The sequence below is a fragment of the Cetorhinus maximus genome, chromosome 16 (genome assembly GCF_964194155.1).
Source record: "Cetorhinus maximus chromosome 16, sCetMax3.hap1.1, whole genome shotgun sequence".
Classification (NCBI taxonomy): domain Eukaryota; kingdom Metazoa; phylum Chordata; class Chondrichthyes; order Lamniformes; family Cetorhinidae; genus Cetorhinus; species Cetorhinus maximus.
Window position 1 is genome coordinate 28,942,353 of NC_135894.1, and position 15,994 is coordinate 28,958,346.

The window sequence follows — 15,994 nt, forward strand, 5'->3', positions numbered from 1 at the left end:
AGCAGCATTGCCAGTGTGAGTAGTGAGGAGTTTGGTAGATAGTTTGCTGCCGGTGACTTATTGGTACTTGGCAGCTTCATCTCTGTTCAAGGCTTCATTCTTAGCATTTCCAGGCTTCATTTCAGGACTCGTTGGTGTCTCCAAGGACCCCGGACGATTCAGGCCATGTGTGATCACAGGATGCTGATTCTACAAGTCTGTGCAAGGTACCCTGGCAACTCCCATAACGCTTACATCCTCAGACACTCCCAGGTGCCGAGGCTCTTCAGTGCTCCAGCACGGCTGGATGGATGGCTGCTGGGTGACAAGGGCTATCCACTGAAGAGGTGGCTCATGATGCCTCTCCGCCACCCAAAAACAGAGGCAGAGAAACGTTACAACACATGGCCCCACAAGGGCGGTGATAGAGAGGACCATAGGTCTTCTGAAGATGTGCTTCTGATGCCTGGACCGTTCAGGGGGAGCACTACAATACCCCCCAGAGTGGGTGTCACTGATAGTGGTTTCATGCTGCACTCTCACAATCTGGCACTGGCAAGGGGAGACCCACTGGAGGATGGGGATCTTGGCACAGCTGCACAGGCCACAGAGGATGAGTTCAGTAGTGAGTCCAAAGAGGAGAACACTGAGGGCATGGAGCCAGACCTCAGTAACCTCCAGAGAGGCAGGGACACCAGGGACACCTTGATCCAACGCTCCTTCAGCTAGGCTGCTAAAGTTCTGCTTCCACCTCACGCCAGGGCTGTCTCCTCCATCCCGGGTGTCTGAAATGACCCTTTCATTTGAACCCAAAGTCCACTCAGTTCCTGTGCAATAAAGTTTATAGCCACTCACGTCCAGCATTACATACTGACATACCCTGCACCAAAAAAATAAAAAAGGTGAAGCATACTCAGGCCATTATGACATAAGAAAACTTAACTCATATTGACAGTCAAAATGAATTAACATAACCTTCTCTGGCCTTCAACCCTGGACCAATACATATAAAACATTGCACAACAGAAGATCACCCGTGACCAGTCTCTCTTATGTTCATGGTGCCTTAAACTTACGTTTGCCAATGTTACATCTTGGTGCCACTCCCCCCTCGCTGGCAGCGGTATCGGAGCCAGCTGCTGACGCTGCTATCTTGTTGGCCTTGATGACCTTGGTGGTCGTCCTCTGGCCAGTGGAGCCTGTGCTGGCCCCGCCTGGGAGGGAGCGGCCAGTGCCACGGCTGGCATCTTCCCAGTCACCGCAGCCTCATCAGATGCCACGGTCACTGGCAGAGAGGCAGGGGAGCTGCTGCCATCATACAGAGCACCCTGAGAGGAGCCACAGAGAGGACAGGCAGCTCGTGTGCCAACATGAGGTCACTCTGGACCTTCCTGCACACCATTGATGGACGGGCACCTAGCTGGGATATTGGGTGCCTCATCCATCTCCCACACAGACACTGACCACCTGACGTCAGTGCCTGTGTGAGAGCTTGCAGGTCCGAGCACAACCCCAGGAAGCCCTGATTCTATTCCTGGATCTGCCTCTTTATGACAGCCGCCGCTCTCTCAGTGGAAGAGGCAGTGCGCTCGGCCATGAGGGTCAACGCAGTGCTCATGTTCCGCATGGACTTCTCCACAATACAGACCTTGGCACACAGACCCTCATGGATCTCCATCAGATCTTCCCGCACATCTCGCTGGATATCCAGCATCTGCCGCCTAATGGGCGACTCCATAGTCTCATCATCAGCCTTCAACTGAGCATCACCCTGGTCGCCAGCAATGCAGTGGCCTCCTCCTTCCATCTCTGGGGTCAAGGGTGTCCCTCCTGGCAGCCACCTCCTCCAGGAGGACAGCGAGGCACTCATCTGAAAACCCCCCGTCCTGCCCTCCCGCCTGGCGTCTGCACTGGAAGCCATAATTTCCTGTTGACAACACTGAAGATGTCTTCTTCGCTGGCAGCCTTCCAGGGGCTGCCTGGGCTGTTTTTAAACCAGCTGCCAAGTCGCCATTGGACCCGGCGGCTGACAGGACCCCACCCCCACCTCCCGCCCCCTCGGCCCTTCCCAACCAGTGGGCAGCAGCTCATATCCCAGCAGCTCCTGGGCCCGCCAACCATGACCACCCCCCAATTCTGCCCTTGGCCCCTGGGCTGGAGAGGTTACAATGTATTATTACAAGAGATCTTAAATTCTAGTTGTATAACATCTTGTATCAGCGAGATATTATGATAATCTGCTTTCCGTGAACTCCTTTTAGTGTGAACTAATAGCAAAGTACTGGTCAGTTGTTACATAACTAAATTAATTTTCATAAATTTCTAAAATCTGACAGCTCTGTAAGAGGTAAAAGAGCCATGACAGCTGCATTGACTCCCATATTCTCTTGCAATACACTATCGGGATTTTTTTTCAACTACGTTACTAAAAATTTGAAGACCAATATTCTACTGTACAGACCAGAAGGAAAGTGGAATATGTGATGGTTCAGATCTGAAGCTACACCCCTAATCTTAAAGCATACAAGATGGCTTTTTAAAAGTCTGACATTTTCAGCTCATGGGCAGTGAAAAATAAGAGTCTCGAACAATTATCTTTCCGTTTTAGATTAAGCTCACAGCTTGGGGGGAAAAAAATCGAATGCTGCAGCATCTTCTCTAGTTGGAGAGTTTTTGCACTGATATCGGGAATTCTGCAGCTTATGGTCACTTCTATAATGGACTCCAGCAACTTACTAAAATAAAAGCAAATTACTCTGGATGCTGGAAATCTGGGCCAGAATTTTTAGTTTGTCGGGTGTACGCCCGACCCGAATGGACGTAAAACGACACGCAATGATGGGCAACGTCGTGACGTCATCGCACATTCGCGCGATATTTTGGTCGGCGGGTGCGCATGGGAGCTGCCAGCGAGACCTTGCCGCATTAAGAAAGGCTGGAGGTTTGAGATTGGTGAAAGCCATGTGGCTGGAGCGCCATCGTTGTGTGCAGTACTTAACACGTGAAGTTAGAAGTGTGCCAAGCGGCTGTTTTATAACGACATTTCCTGTTCTGTTTCAATTGCAGAAATCCCTTGGCGCAAGTGATTCCTTGTTGGAGCTTGACTCAGCCACAAGAGTTTGCAACTTGTTTTATGATAGCGCTCCAAGTGGAAGCTATGGCACCATGACTTATTTGACAAAAGCTGTCTCTACTTATGTACAAGACTTCCTGCCGAGCACTGGCTGCTTCATGCAATAGTAATGTAAGCTGTGAGTTATCAGCATCATGAAGAACATGGTTCTGATGTTTTACACTCCATCAAAAAGAGCTTTAACTTAACACATTTCTAATAGAGTTCTGATATCTGAATCGCAATAATACATGGGATCATAAGAAGTACATGTCAGGCTAGTTGGCTGTTACTCATTTGGCACAGTTAGAATAACTTTTACACTTGAAGGAAATGACAGGGCAGAATTTCGCTCACTCAACTGGCAACTTTGAAGATTCACCTGTAAACATATCTAACTGTTTGGAAAGCAACTAAATCCTGCAGTTAGAAAAGTGGTAACCTAACAACACAAATTTCAGAAAAGCCTGTTGTACACCTAGGAGCAGAATTTTTAGCTTGGCATGCGGGCACGCGGCCGACCCAATCAGACGCGAAATCGCACGAGATAACATCAGACGAGCGTCCCGGCATCATCCCGCGCTATATTTCGATCAGCGGGCACGCGCAAACATCAGAAGCGTGCCGACCGATAATTAAGAGACCAATAAAGGCGATTAAAATTGCAATTGTCCTTAATTTTACATTGCCAGTCCAACCTTACATTTGTCGAACGGGCAAATCGGCCAGGCGGGCTTTGCATTTTTCTTCAACCCTCATCCACAAGGATGAGGTTTCCAATGATGAAATAAATTATAAATAAATTTCTGTGCTCAGCATTTTCAGCAGCTAAATTTTCAGATTTAAAATGATGCGTGGACATCTTCTTTCAGCTATTGTTGATTTTTCAGGTCTTCAGCTCCCTGGTCGGGGGCCGATTGTGGTCAGTGGTCCGTTCCCCGGACCCACCAATCGTGCCCCCCCACCCCGCCGACCTAAAAATTCTGCCCTTAATGTACATTCTAAACCTCCAGCTTGTCCATTTGTTCTAGTGAAATTCAAGAAGCTATGATAAGCCGTATCTCAATACTTGGCAGGATACAACAGAATTATTGGATTCTATTAACTTAGGTTGGGATAATTATGCACATCATTGATACTTCCACACTCCATTTCACTGGTGAATTTCCAATATATATGCGCTTGAGAGGTCAGGCAAATTTTGTTTGTATTTTTATTTATAAATTTATTTCGAACAAAGGGGTAAAGGAGAAGCAAAGGTTTTTTTAAATTATTTTATGGGATGTGGGCGTCGCTGGCTGGGCCAGCATTTATTGCCCAAACCTAGTTGTCCTTGAGAAGGTGGTGGTGAGCAACCTTCTTGAACCGCTGCAGTGCATGTGGTGTAGGTACACCCTCAGTGCTGTTAGGGAGGGAGTTCCAGGATTTTGACCCAGCGACAGTGAAGGAACAGTGATATATTTCCAAGTCAGGATGGTAAGTGGCTTGGAGGGGAACTTCTAGGTGAGGGTGTTCCCATGTGTCTGCTGCCCTTGTCCTTCTAGATGGTAATGGTTGTGGGTTTGGAAGGTGCTGTCTAAGGAGCCTTGGTGAGTTGCTACAGTGCATCTTGTAGATGGTACACACTGCTGCTACTGTGCATCGGTGGTGGAGGGAGTGAATGTTTGTAGATGTGATGCCAATCAAGCGGGCTGCTTTGTCCTGGATGGTGTCAAGCTTCTTGAGTGTTGTGAGAGCTGCACTCATCCAGGCAAGTGGGGAGTATTCCATCACACTCCTAATTTGTGTCTTGTAGATGGTGGACAGGCTTTGGGGAGTCAGGAGGTGATTTACTCTTCACAATATTCCTAGCCTCTGACCTGCTCTTGTAGCCATAGTATTTATATTAGTCCAGTTCAGTTTCTGGTCAATGGTAACTCCCACCCAGGATGTTGATAGTGTGGGATTCAGTGATGGTAATGCCATTGAATGTCATGGGGCAATGGTCAGATTCTCTCTTGTTGGAGATGGTCATTGCCTGGCATTTGTGTGGCGCGAATGTTACTTACCACTTGTTCTTTTTAACCATCCTGAGACAGATTGAGTCTGGCATTTCCTGATTAGCAATTTTACTGGAATTCTTTGAATGGAATCCTGTATTTGATAAGTGTGGGAATAGAAAAATGAGAGTACATTATGCTCCAGTGCTAGTTTATTACTGGGGTAAAATCAAGCTATACTTTAATATTTACAGGAATTTCCTGTATGGACTATTCAAAAAGCATTGTGGGTGTACCTACACCACATGGACTGCAGCTCACTCCCAACTTCTCAATTAGGGAAGGGCAACAAATGCTGGCCTAGCCAGTGACACCCACATCCCGGGAAAGAATAAAAAAAAGCCTGTCCATTAACTGTTAACATTTTACTTAGATAACAAAATAGGCATCAATGCATCATTGTACTGATATTGCACAATGCATATTCTGTAGCAATATACAACGGGCAACCTCTAAGAGTGCTCACGAATTGTAAACTAAATGTGTTTAAATACATAATACCCATGTCTCATAGACCTTGTCACACATCCTCAATGAAACATAACTAGTTCATGAACAATGGAAAGGATGAGCTGCTTGTAGTATTAGCCATAATATGTCCTGCGCCTGGTTTATAGAATTTTTTTAATGAGAAAAGTGAATTTTTAATGTTTATATTCAAAGAAATCCTGAGCAGTTGGTTGTGGCGTCAGTATGCTACTGCACTGTTACTTCAAGTGATTTGCTATTTCTCTGGTGTTTAACAACCGGACATGTTAATGGGCAATTAGTCAAGCCAGCAGACCAGCGACCTCTCGGACAGCTGGCTAGCAGTTGGAGGAAAGCATAGGTGACAACAGGAGGGCACTGGGGAGTTTGAGACACACTCCCCGGTGGAGAATGTATGAGTTATGAATTGCAGTGATGATTTAAACTCTCTGAAAGGCCAATTACAAAATGTGATGGAGCACAGAAAGCCGAAAACAATGCATAAAGCAGCTGCCCCAGAGCTAACCTATCGGCGACAGCTCTAACCATCCTTGTGTCTACTGCAGCGATGAGCAGTACTTTTTCTGAAGGTTTTTTTGACCAGTTTACATTTTGCTCAGGCTGTAATCAGCCACCTCGCACTAATGATCACGAACCTTCCGCAATATAGATACTGGGCAGCAAGGTTAAAAGTGAGAAGTATAACTTTAGAAGGGGGAGATCACAGCATAGCGGTAATGTCACTGGACTAGTGATCCAGAGATCCAAGCTGATATTCTGGGGACATGGGTTCAAATCCTACATGGCAGCTGGTGAAATTTAAATTCAGTTAATAAATCTGGAATATAAAGCTAGTCTCAGTAATGGTGACCATGAAACTATCAACAATTGTTGTAAAAACCCATCTGATTCACTTAAGCCTAGTTGGTGAATTTGATTGAATTTTTTGAGGAGGTGACCAGGTGTGTAGATGAGGGTAGTGCAGTTGATGTAGTTTATATGGATTTCAGCAAAGCCTTTGACAAGGTCCCACATTGGAGACTTATAAAGAAGGCAAATGCACATGGGATACAGGGTAATTTGTTAAGGTGAATTCAAAATTGGCTTAGTTGTAGGAGACAGAGGGTGATGACAGAAGGCTGCTTTAGTGACTGGAAGCCAGTGTCCAGTGGTGTACCACAGGGATCTGTGCTGGGTCCCCTATTATTCGTCATTTATATAAACGACATAGGTGTCTATGTGGGGGGAAGGATTAGTAAGTTTGCGGATGACACAAAGATTGGCTGGGTGGTTAACAGTGAGGTTGAATATCTTGGGCTACAGGAAGATATAGACAGGATGGTCAAATGGGCAGGTAAGTGGCAGATAGAATTTAACCCTGAAAAGTGTGAGGTGATACACCTTGGAAGGAGTAATTTGACAAGGAAGTATTCAATGAATGGCATGACACTCGGAAGTTCGGAGGAACAAAGGGATCTTGGCATGTGTGTCCATAGATCTCTGAAGGCGGAGGGGCATGTTAGTGGGGTGGTGAAAAAGGCACATGGGACACTTGCCTTTATCAATCAAGGCATAGATTACAAAAGTAGGGAGGTCATGTAGGAGATGTATAGAACCTTGGTGAGGCCACAGCTGGAGTAGTGTGTGCAGCCCTGGTTGCCACATTATAGGAAGGATGTGATTGCACTGGAGAGGGTGCAGAGGAGATTCACCAGGATGTTGCCTGGGATGAAACGTTTAAGTTATGAAGAGAGGTTGGATAGACTTGGGTTGTTTTCATTGGAGCAGAGAAAGCTGAGGGGCGACCTGATCGAGGTGTACAAGATTATGAGGGGCATGGACAGGGTGGATAGGGAGTAGCTGTTCCCCTTAGTTGAAGGGTCAGTCACAAGGGGACATAAGTTCAAGGTGAGGGGCAGGAGGTTTAGGGGGATGTGAGGAAAAACTTTTTTACCCAGAGGGTGGTGACAGTCTGGAATGCACTGCCTGTGAGGGTGGTGGAGGCGGGTTGCCTCACATCCTTTAAAAAGTACCTGGATGAGCACTTGGCACATCATAACATTCAAGGCAATGGGCCAAGTGCTGGTAAATGGGATTAGGTAGGTAGGTCAGGTGTTTCTCACGTGTCGGTGCAGACTCGATGGGCCGAAGGGCTTCTTCTGCACTGTGATTCTATGAAGGTAATCTGTCGTCCTTACCCGGTCTAGCCTACATGTGACTCCAGACCCACAGCAATGTGGTTGACTCTTAACTGCACTCTGAAATGGCCGAGCAAGCCACTCAGTTGAAGGGCAATTAGGGATGGGCAACAAATGCTGGCCTTGCCAGCAACGCCCACATCCCATGAAAGAAAAAAAAGACTAAGAAGATTGGTGGATCTGCCAAGCTGGTGATGAATGGGAACAGGTGGCAGGTTATCTATATAGGTGAAATGACCTCTGTTCCACAGTTACTTTCGATCTACAGATGATTTTGCGTCTCATAATAATGAGAAATCCCTATGCAGATCAGGTTTAATGTTAAGTAGCCTTTCAAACGTAGCATTCACTGAGAATGTATAATTGCATTGTCGTCTCTGCTTGTGAAACAGAGACTTTGGTACATGACATAGCTTAGGGTGTAAACAATCTTGACATAGTAGCAACCTTTTCCTTTAGCCGAGAGGACAAATGCTCCAACCCTTCATAAACTCGAACCATATAAAGCACTGATATTGAAACTACTTCAGGAACAACTTGCAATGATATAAGTTATTAAACATTGTAAAATGTCCAAATGAGAATGAAGGAGACTAGGACATATGAAGGAGAATCTAAAAGGAGAGAAGACAGGCACAGAGGTTTAAGGGAATTCCAGAACTTAGGGCCCAAGCAGCTGAAGGCACAGCCAAGGTGAAGGAAGTGAGGGATGTGCAGATATCTCGGAGGGTTGCGGGGCTAGAGGAGGTTACAGAGACAGGAATGAGCATGGTCTTGGAAGGAGTAGTAAACTAAGATGAAAATTTTAACATCGAGTTGTTACTGGACTCGGACATCACATACAGTCAGCACATACAGATGAGTGAATGGGACTTAATGCAAGTTCAACTATTTCAGATTATTTATTTTCACTTTTTCAGCCATTGCTCTGAATTTTAAAGGGCAGCAACAAATCAACAGTTGTAGTTTTTAATATTTTTAAAAATGTATAGTTTTGTAAAATGAGGAGCAATGCATAGTGCAAAAAGCAAAGAAGCCCAGTGCAAAATTGGTGCATCTTCATGACCACAGTGTGTGCTGGCCTGCATTTCCCTTTGTAAACTTTGTGCAACTAAGGACAGAGTTTCCTAAGAAAGTGAGATTGTTAACAAATTCCAGTGATATTTTATCCTTTTGAAAGTGCTGGGAATCTTATTTTATTTCATTGTAAAACGTATTCAATATATATTTACACTAACACTTGTTACAGCAATCTCCCGGAGGTATCTTCCGGAGAATGATGGGGTTGAGCAGCCACACATAATTCCACACATTTCTTTACAATATTGCCACCCATATGTTACTTTGTCGTGACTTCAAAGAACTCAGTAATAAAGTGTTTCTTACCAGTGTTCCCTTGTCACTTCCTCCCTCTGTCCTCTGTGCGAACTGCTGAAGAAACTGATCTCATTATCGTTCTTATTTTACCTTCCTAGTTCCAGATGTCTCTGTAACACTGTGAAAAATAACTCAGTCCCCATATGGGGGACGTATTTGTTTCTTTAAGAGAAGTACCAAGATGGAGAAAGTAAGCAATCTAAACAGAAACCGCTGGAAAGCAGCTCAAGCAACATTTGTAGAGAAAGGAAATACATTTGCTGCACGTTCCACCAGATTTCCCCAGCATGTCCTGTTTAGACTTCAGTTTCCAGCGAATGTTAGATTTTGTCTTTGAATTAGAATACTCCAATATCAATGCATGTACAGCTGATTAATAAGCACAATGGCAGAACAAGACTCGGAAATATTACAAATAGTAAACAGGCAGCATGCCATAGAAATCCTGTACGCACACCGTATTAGCTCTGTCTAAGGAACTAGTGACTTTGGAAGTATTGATTGGTTGACTACAAGGCATGAATCTTTGGTAAACCAGTAAGGTTCAATGCTTTTTATTAACTTAAAAGTGGAATATGCCTATGCGATATAATGCATTTTGAATTAGATTATCTAACATATTTGTACATAGTTTCGTTTTATTCTTCGTCTCATCCAACGCCTCAACAAGAAACTTTGTCTCTTTCTTTCAGGTGCAAAGGAACGCAAACTCCAACAACTCATCGACACCAACACCCATCCAGGACCCTCCACCCCTGCCTGTCCCTCTGTCCCCATCCCGTCTTCCAATCCCAGCCCCGGCCGTGTATTCACCATACCCCCTGACCTTCCCCTCTCCGACGCTGAACGTTCAGTGCTCAGCAAAGGACTTAGTTTCATATCCTTACGCCCTCATCGCAATGAATTTCGGGCTCGGCACGATGCTGAACTCTTCTTCCGCCGCCTTCGTCTCTGTGCTCACTTCTTTGGGCAGGAGACCTCTCCCCGTTTAACGGATCCTTTTACCCACCTCCAATATTCTCCCTCCACCTGGACCCCTCCCTCTGGATTCTTACCTTCTCTTGATCTTTTCATTGAGAACTGTCGGTGTGACATTAGTCATCTCAATTTCTCTGCTCCTCTCACACATTCTAACCTGTCTCTCTCTGAACTTGCTGCACCCCGTTCTCTCAGGTCCAACCCTGACATTGTCGTCAAACCCACTGACAAGGTGGTGCTGTTGTTGTCTGGTGCACTGACCTCTACCTCGCAGAGGCTGAGCGTCAACTCGCAGACACTTCTTCCTACCTCTCCCTGGACCATGACCCCACCACTGAACATCAAGCCATTGTTTCCAGGACTGTTACTGCCCAAAATCCACAAACAGGACTGTCTCGGCAGACCGATCGTGTCAGCCTGTTCCTGCCCCACGGAACTGATTTCTTGCTATCTTGACTCCATTCTCTCTCCCCTTGTCCAGTCCCTTCCCACCTACATCCGTGATTCCTCTGACACCCTACATCATATCAACAATTTCCAGTTCCCTGGCCCCAACCGCCTCCTCTTCACCATGGACATCCAATCCCTCTACACCTCCATCCCCCACCGGGATGGTCTGATGGCTCTCCACTTCTTCCTCGAACAGAGGCCCAAACAATCCCCATCCACCACTACTCTCCTCCATCTGGCTGAACTTGTTCTCACACTGAACAATTTCTCCTTAAATTCCTCTCACTTCCTCCAAATAAAAGGTGTGGCTGTGGGTACCCGCATGGGCCCCAGCTATGCCTATTTGTTTATGGGGTATGCAGAACGTTCCTTGTTCCAGTCCTACTCCAGCCCCCTCCCACAACTCTTTCTCCAGTACATCGATGATTACTTCGGTGCTGCTTCATGCTCTCGTCTGGACCTGGAAAAATTTATTAATTTTGCTTCCAATTTCCACCCCTCCATCATTTTCACATGGTCCATCTCTGACACTTCCCTGCTCTTCCTTGACCTCTCTGTCTCAATTTCTGGTGATAGACTGTCCACCAATATCCATTACAAGCCTACTGACTCCCACAGCTACCTCGACTACAGCTCCTCACACCCCGCTTCTTGTAAGGACTCCATCCCATTCTCTCAGTTCCTTCGCCTCCGTCGCATCTGTTCTGATGATGCCACTTTCAAAAACAGTTCCTCTGACATGTCTTCCTTCTTCCTTAACCGAGGTTTTCCACCCACAGTGGTTGACAGGGCCCTCAACTGTGTCCGGCCCATCTCCCGCGCATCTGCCCTCACACCTTCTCCTCCCTCCCAGAAACATGATAGGGTCCCCCTTGTCCTCACTTATCACTCCACCAGCCTCCGCATTCAAAGGATCATCCTCCGCCATTTCCGCCAACTTCAGCATGATGCCACCACCAAACACATCTTCCCTTCACCCCCCCTGGCGGCATTCCATAGGGATCGTTCCCTCCGTGACACCCTGGTCCACTCCACCATCACCCCCTACACCTCAACCCCCTCCCACGGCACCTTCCCATGCAACCGCAGAAGATGCAACACCTTCCCCTTTACTTCCCCTCTCCTCACTGTCCGAGGGCCCAAACACTCATTTCAAGTGAAGCAGCATTTCACTTGCACTTCCCTCAACTTAGTCTACTGCATTCGTTGCTCCCAATGCGGTTTCCTCTACATTGGAGAGACTAAACACAGACTGGATGACCGCTTTGCAGAACACCTTTGGTCTGTCCGCAAGCATTACCCAGACCTCCCTGTCGCTTGCCATTTCAACACTCCACCCTGCTCTCATGCCCACATGTTCGTCCTTGGCTTGCTGCATTTTTCCAGTGAAGCTCAACGCAAACTGGAAGAACAGCACCTCATCTTCCGACTAGGCACTTTACAGCCTTCCGGACTGAATATAGAGTTCAACAATTTTAGATCATGAACTCTCTCCTCCATCTCCACCCCCTTTCCAGTTTTCCCCTCCTTTTTGTTTTTTCCAATAATTTATATAGATTTTTCTTTTCCCACCTATTTCCATTATTTTTTAAATGTATTTCCATCCATTGTTTTATCTCTGCCTTTTAGCCTTTTTCAATTCCTTCACCCCACCCCACCCCCACTAGGGCTATCTGTACCTTGTTCGTCCTGCTTTCTACCCTTAGCACATTCCTTTAGATAATGTCACCACCTTCAACACCTCTTTGTCCTTTTGTTTGTGACATCTTTTGGTTATCTCCACCTATCACTGGCCCTCTATGCAGCTCTACTTGTCCCACCCCCCCTTAAACCAGCTTATATTTCACCCCTTTTCTATTTTTCCTTAGTTCTGTTGAAGAGTTAACTGTGTTCCTCTCCGCAGATGCTGCCAGACCTGCTGAGTTTTTCCAGGTATTTTTGTTTTTGTTTTGTACATAGTGATTTTGTTATAAGTACATGAGTAAGATAGCTGTGTTCTGACCAGCATATTTAAGATAGTGAAGAAAAATATTTTACGTTTTCAAAGGCTGATGTTGCATAGTAAATACCTTTCCAAAGAAAGGGAGGAAACAGGTGTGAGAAAATGCCTGGAAGTAATTTAAAGACAAGGTTAATGCCAGTGAAGGTGGTTTTGTGTCTCCTTTCCTGAAGCCCTTCTAAAAGACTTCCAAACCTCCCTAATTCTGAAGCCCCAAGCTTTCCAATTGTTTCAATTCTCTCCAACTGAAACGGCACTGCTTTGTGTGTGTTTGTTCCTAACCTAATGCCTGAGGACATTCTCCAATGCAACAATGTTCTCAAATCACACATTGTAGCCAGCCTGTGGTTAAACTTTCGAACAATGGAATAACATTGCATTTAAGCTGTGTTTATATTTCTAAGCATGTGAATAAAGTTGAGGAATCCACACCAGGAGTGTCTTTTATGTTCTCTGCTTGCTCTTGTTTTCATAGGATTTAGATTAAGCTCAACCGATTTAAAATGACCCAGCTACAAAACATCATAATATCCTGTGAGAATTGGAGTATAACAACAACGTGCATTAATATAGCGCCTGGTAAAACGTGGAAAATTCTTCACAGGAGTGTAAACAGATAAAAATAGGCACAGAATCCCTATCACAGAGATCCTCCTTTATTTTTCCTGCCCCTCCCCCTTCCACTGGCTTAAAAACTCTTACATTTATTTCTTCAGTTCTTCACAACCTGAAACTTTAACTCGATTTCTCTCTCATCAGATGCTGCCTAACCTGCTGAGTATTAACAACCCCTTTTTGTTTTTATTTCAGATTTCCAGCATCTGCAGGGTTTGACTTTTGTATTTGAGGCAGTGAGACAGGAAGCTTGATCAAAATGTTAGCTTTTAATGAGCATCTTGAAAGAAGGATGAGAGATTAAGGAGGGGAATACCAGAGTTTAGGGTTAAGAGAGCCAAAGGCGGGTCAGCCAGTAATGAATGCATAGGAAGTCAGAATTGGGGGAACACGGGGTTGGAGGAGGGTTACAGGGCTGGAGGAGGTTACATAGATAGGGAGGGGTGAAGCCATGGAGAAGATTTGAACTTGAAGATATGAACTTTAAGTGAGAGGGATTGCTCAATTGGGAGCACAGGGAGGATGGGTGAATGGCACTTGGTGCCAGTTAGGATATAGGCTACTGAATTTAGGATGAAAGATGTGAGGCCAGCCAGGAGAGTGTTGGAATAAGCATCGATGAGGGCAGTGGTAGCAGTGCTGGAGTGTGAAGGCATGACAAGTGATTCTCTGGCTATGATTAGATAGATAAGAACGGAACCAGGTGAGAGCAGCCCCACCCAGCTAGACACCAGTAGAGAGGGGTTGGAGGAGGACGGTGTGGTCAACCATGTCAAAGGATGAGGAAGGAAAGTTTACCTTTGGCACAGCCACATAGGATGTCATTTGTAACTTTGATAAGAACCGTTTCAGTACATGGCAGGTGATTGGAGGGATTCAAACAGAGAGTTTCAGGAAAGATAGGCACAGATTTGGGAGATGACAACACATTCAAGGACTTTGGAGAGGAAAGGGAGGTTGGACATGGAGCAGTGGTTTGCAAGGAAAGGAGAGGCAAGGGTGGGATTTTGAGGAAGTTGATGGTGGCAGATTTGGAAGAGATGGGTTACTTTCTAAGGATTGGTTTACAATATCAGCTAACATGGGGCCAGGAAGAGAAGTCACAATCTTGCTGAGGCAGGTCTCTATTGTTGGGTGTTGGTTACAGTTCGGTAGGTCTGAGGAAGTCATACGTGGGTTAACTGTAAGTCTTTATTGACTCTTAGAACAATTTACAAATATACAGTAAAGGGTACAAGGTAGCTTGTCTCCATGCTCGCTGGTACACAGCTCTAATACCAAACTAACTCTGGGTGTGGGTCATGTGCCTCTTACATCACTGTGGGGGCAGTTCCGTACTCAGTCCTACATTAATCCTATATGTGCCAGACCCTCATAGTACAGTCTCAATCGTAGTGACAAAGAAGTCCGGGAGCTTCTTGAATTGGATGGAGATGAGAGTGGAGGGGGCTAAATGACAAAGAATGGGTGAGAAGGAGTTGTTGACTCCATGGGTGACGTGTCCTCTCATTTAACAGGGGATGTGAGTTTAATGATCTGTGAGGGGGCACTTTGGGGGCTTCTGCAGTTATAGTGATGCCCTCTACTTCTGTCTGTGTTCTATGCCAGGAGTGCCCTGGTCCTTGCACTTTAACCCCACCATTTTTGGAGAATCCATTTATCAGCCTCAATAAAGGTAAATCAGGCTTTTCAATTTCTCACCAGGTTACCATCTTCCCTGCCTAATCTTTCCTCATCAGCAGTTTTAAGTTGAAATGTAAAATTGAAATATTGTCAGTTCTTAATGGCATCTGTGCAGTTGCTATGGTTTCTGCTGACATTAAGCTCAATGCTGTCATGCCCATATTTACTGTTACAGTTTTTAGCTGTATACCTGTTTTTGCTGCACTATCTCTATCCCTATCTCTGTAATTTTCTTCAGCCCCACAACCCTCCGAGATGTTTCTGTCTCTCTAATTCTGGCCTCGTGAGCATCCCCAATTTTAATTACAAACAAAAACAGAAAATGCTGGAAAAACTCAGCAGGTCTAATAGCATCTGTGGAGAGAAAAACAGACTCTTCTACATATAGGCTGGAAACGTTAACTCTGTTTCTCTCAGAGCTGCTGAGTTTTTCCAGCATTTTCTGTTTTTGTTTCAGATTTCTAGCATCTACAGTATTTTGCTTTTACCCAATTTTAATTAGTCCACGATTGGTGGCTGTGCCTTCAGTTGCCTGGGCCTTACACTCTGGAAGTCCCTCCCTAAACCTCTCCACCTCTCTTTTCACCTTTAAGACACTCTGTAAAGCCTACCACTTCGATTAAGCTTTTGGCCATTTGTCCTCATTTTTATACCTTTCACTGGAAGCTAACATGCAGGTACAGCAAGCAATTAAGAAGGCAAGTGGTATGTTGGCATTTATTCCAAGAGGATTTGAGTACAGGAGTAAAGTTGTCTTACTGCAATTTTACAGAGCTTTGGTGAGACTGCACCTGGAATATTGTGTACAGTTTTAGTCTCCTTACCTAAGGAAAGACATACTTGCCATGGAGGGAGTCCAATGAAGGTTCACCAAACTAATTCCTGAGATGCATTCCTGTGAGGAAAGATTAAATACCTTGGGCCTTTATTCTCTGGATTTTAGAAGGAGAGAGGGCTCAACAGAGTAAATGTAGGAAGGATGTTTCACCTGGCTGGGTGGGGGGTCTAGAAAATTAAGGGGCAGGCCATTTAGGGCTGAGATGAGGAGGAATTTCTTCACTCAGAGGATGATAAATCTTTGGAATTCTGTCATCAC

General features: G+C 45.4%; 1 protein-coding gene across 4 annotated transcripts in view; it reads left to right on the top strand.

Annotated features, from left to right (window-relative positions):
• Positions 1–13,033, top strand: part of LOC144691467 (phosphorylase b kinase regulatory subunit alpha, liver isoform-like) — a 163,768-nt gene extending 150,735 nt beyond the window's left edge. For 3 of the 4 annotated variants that reach the window (XM_078559574.1, XM_078559577.1, XM_078559575.1), the window contains 2 exons: positions 3,046–3,223; positions 12,649–13,033. In XM_078559574.1, coding sequence (XP_078415700.1) covers positions 3,046–3,219 — 174 coding nt within the window. In that variant the 3' untranslated portion in view covers positions 3,220–3,223; positions 12,649–13,033. Of the gene's footprint in view, positions 1–3,045; positions 3,231–12,648 lie in introns of all 4 variants that reach the window. The other variant, XM_078559576.1, reaches the window with a different exon arrangement.
• Positions 13,034–15,994: the final 2,961 nt, after the last annotated feature.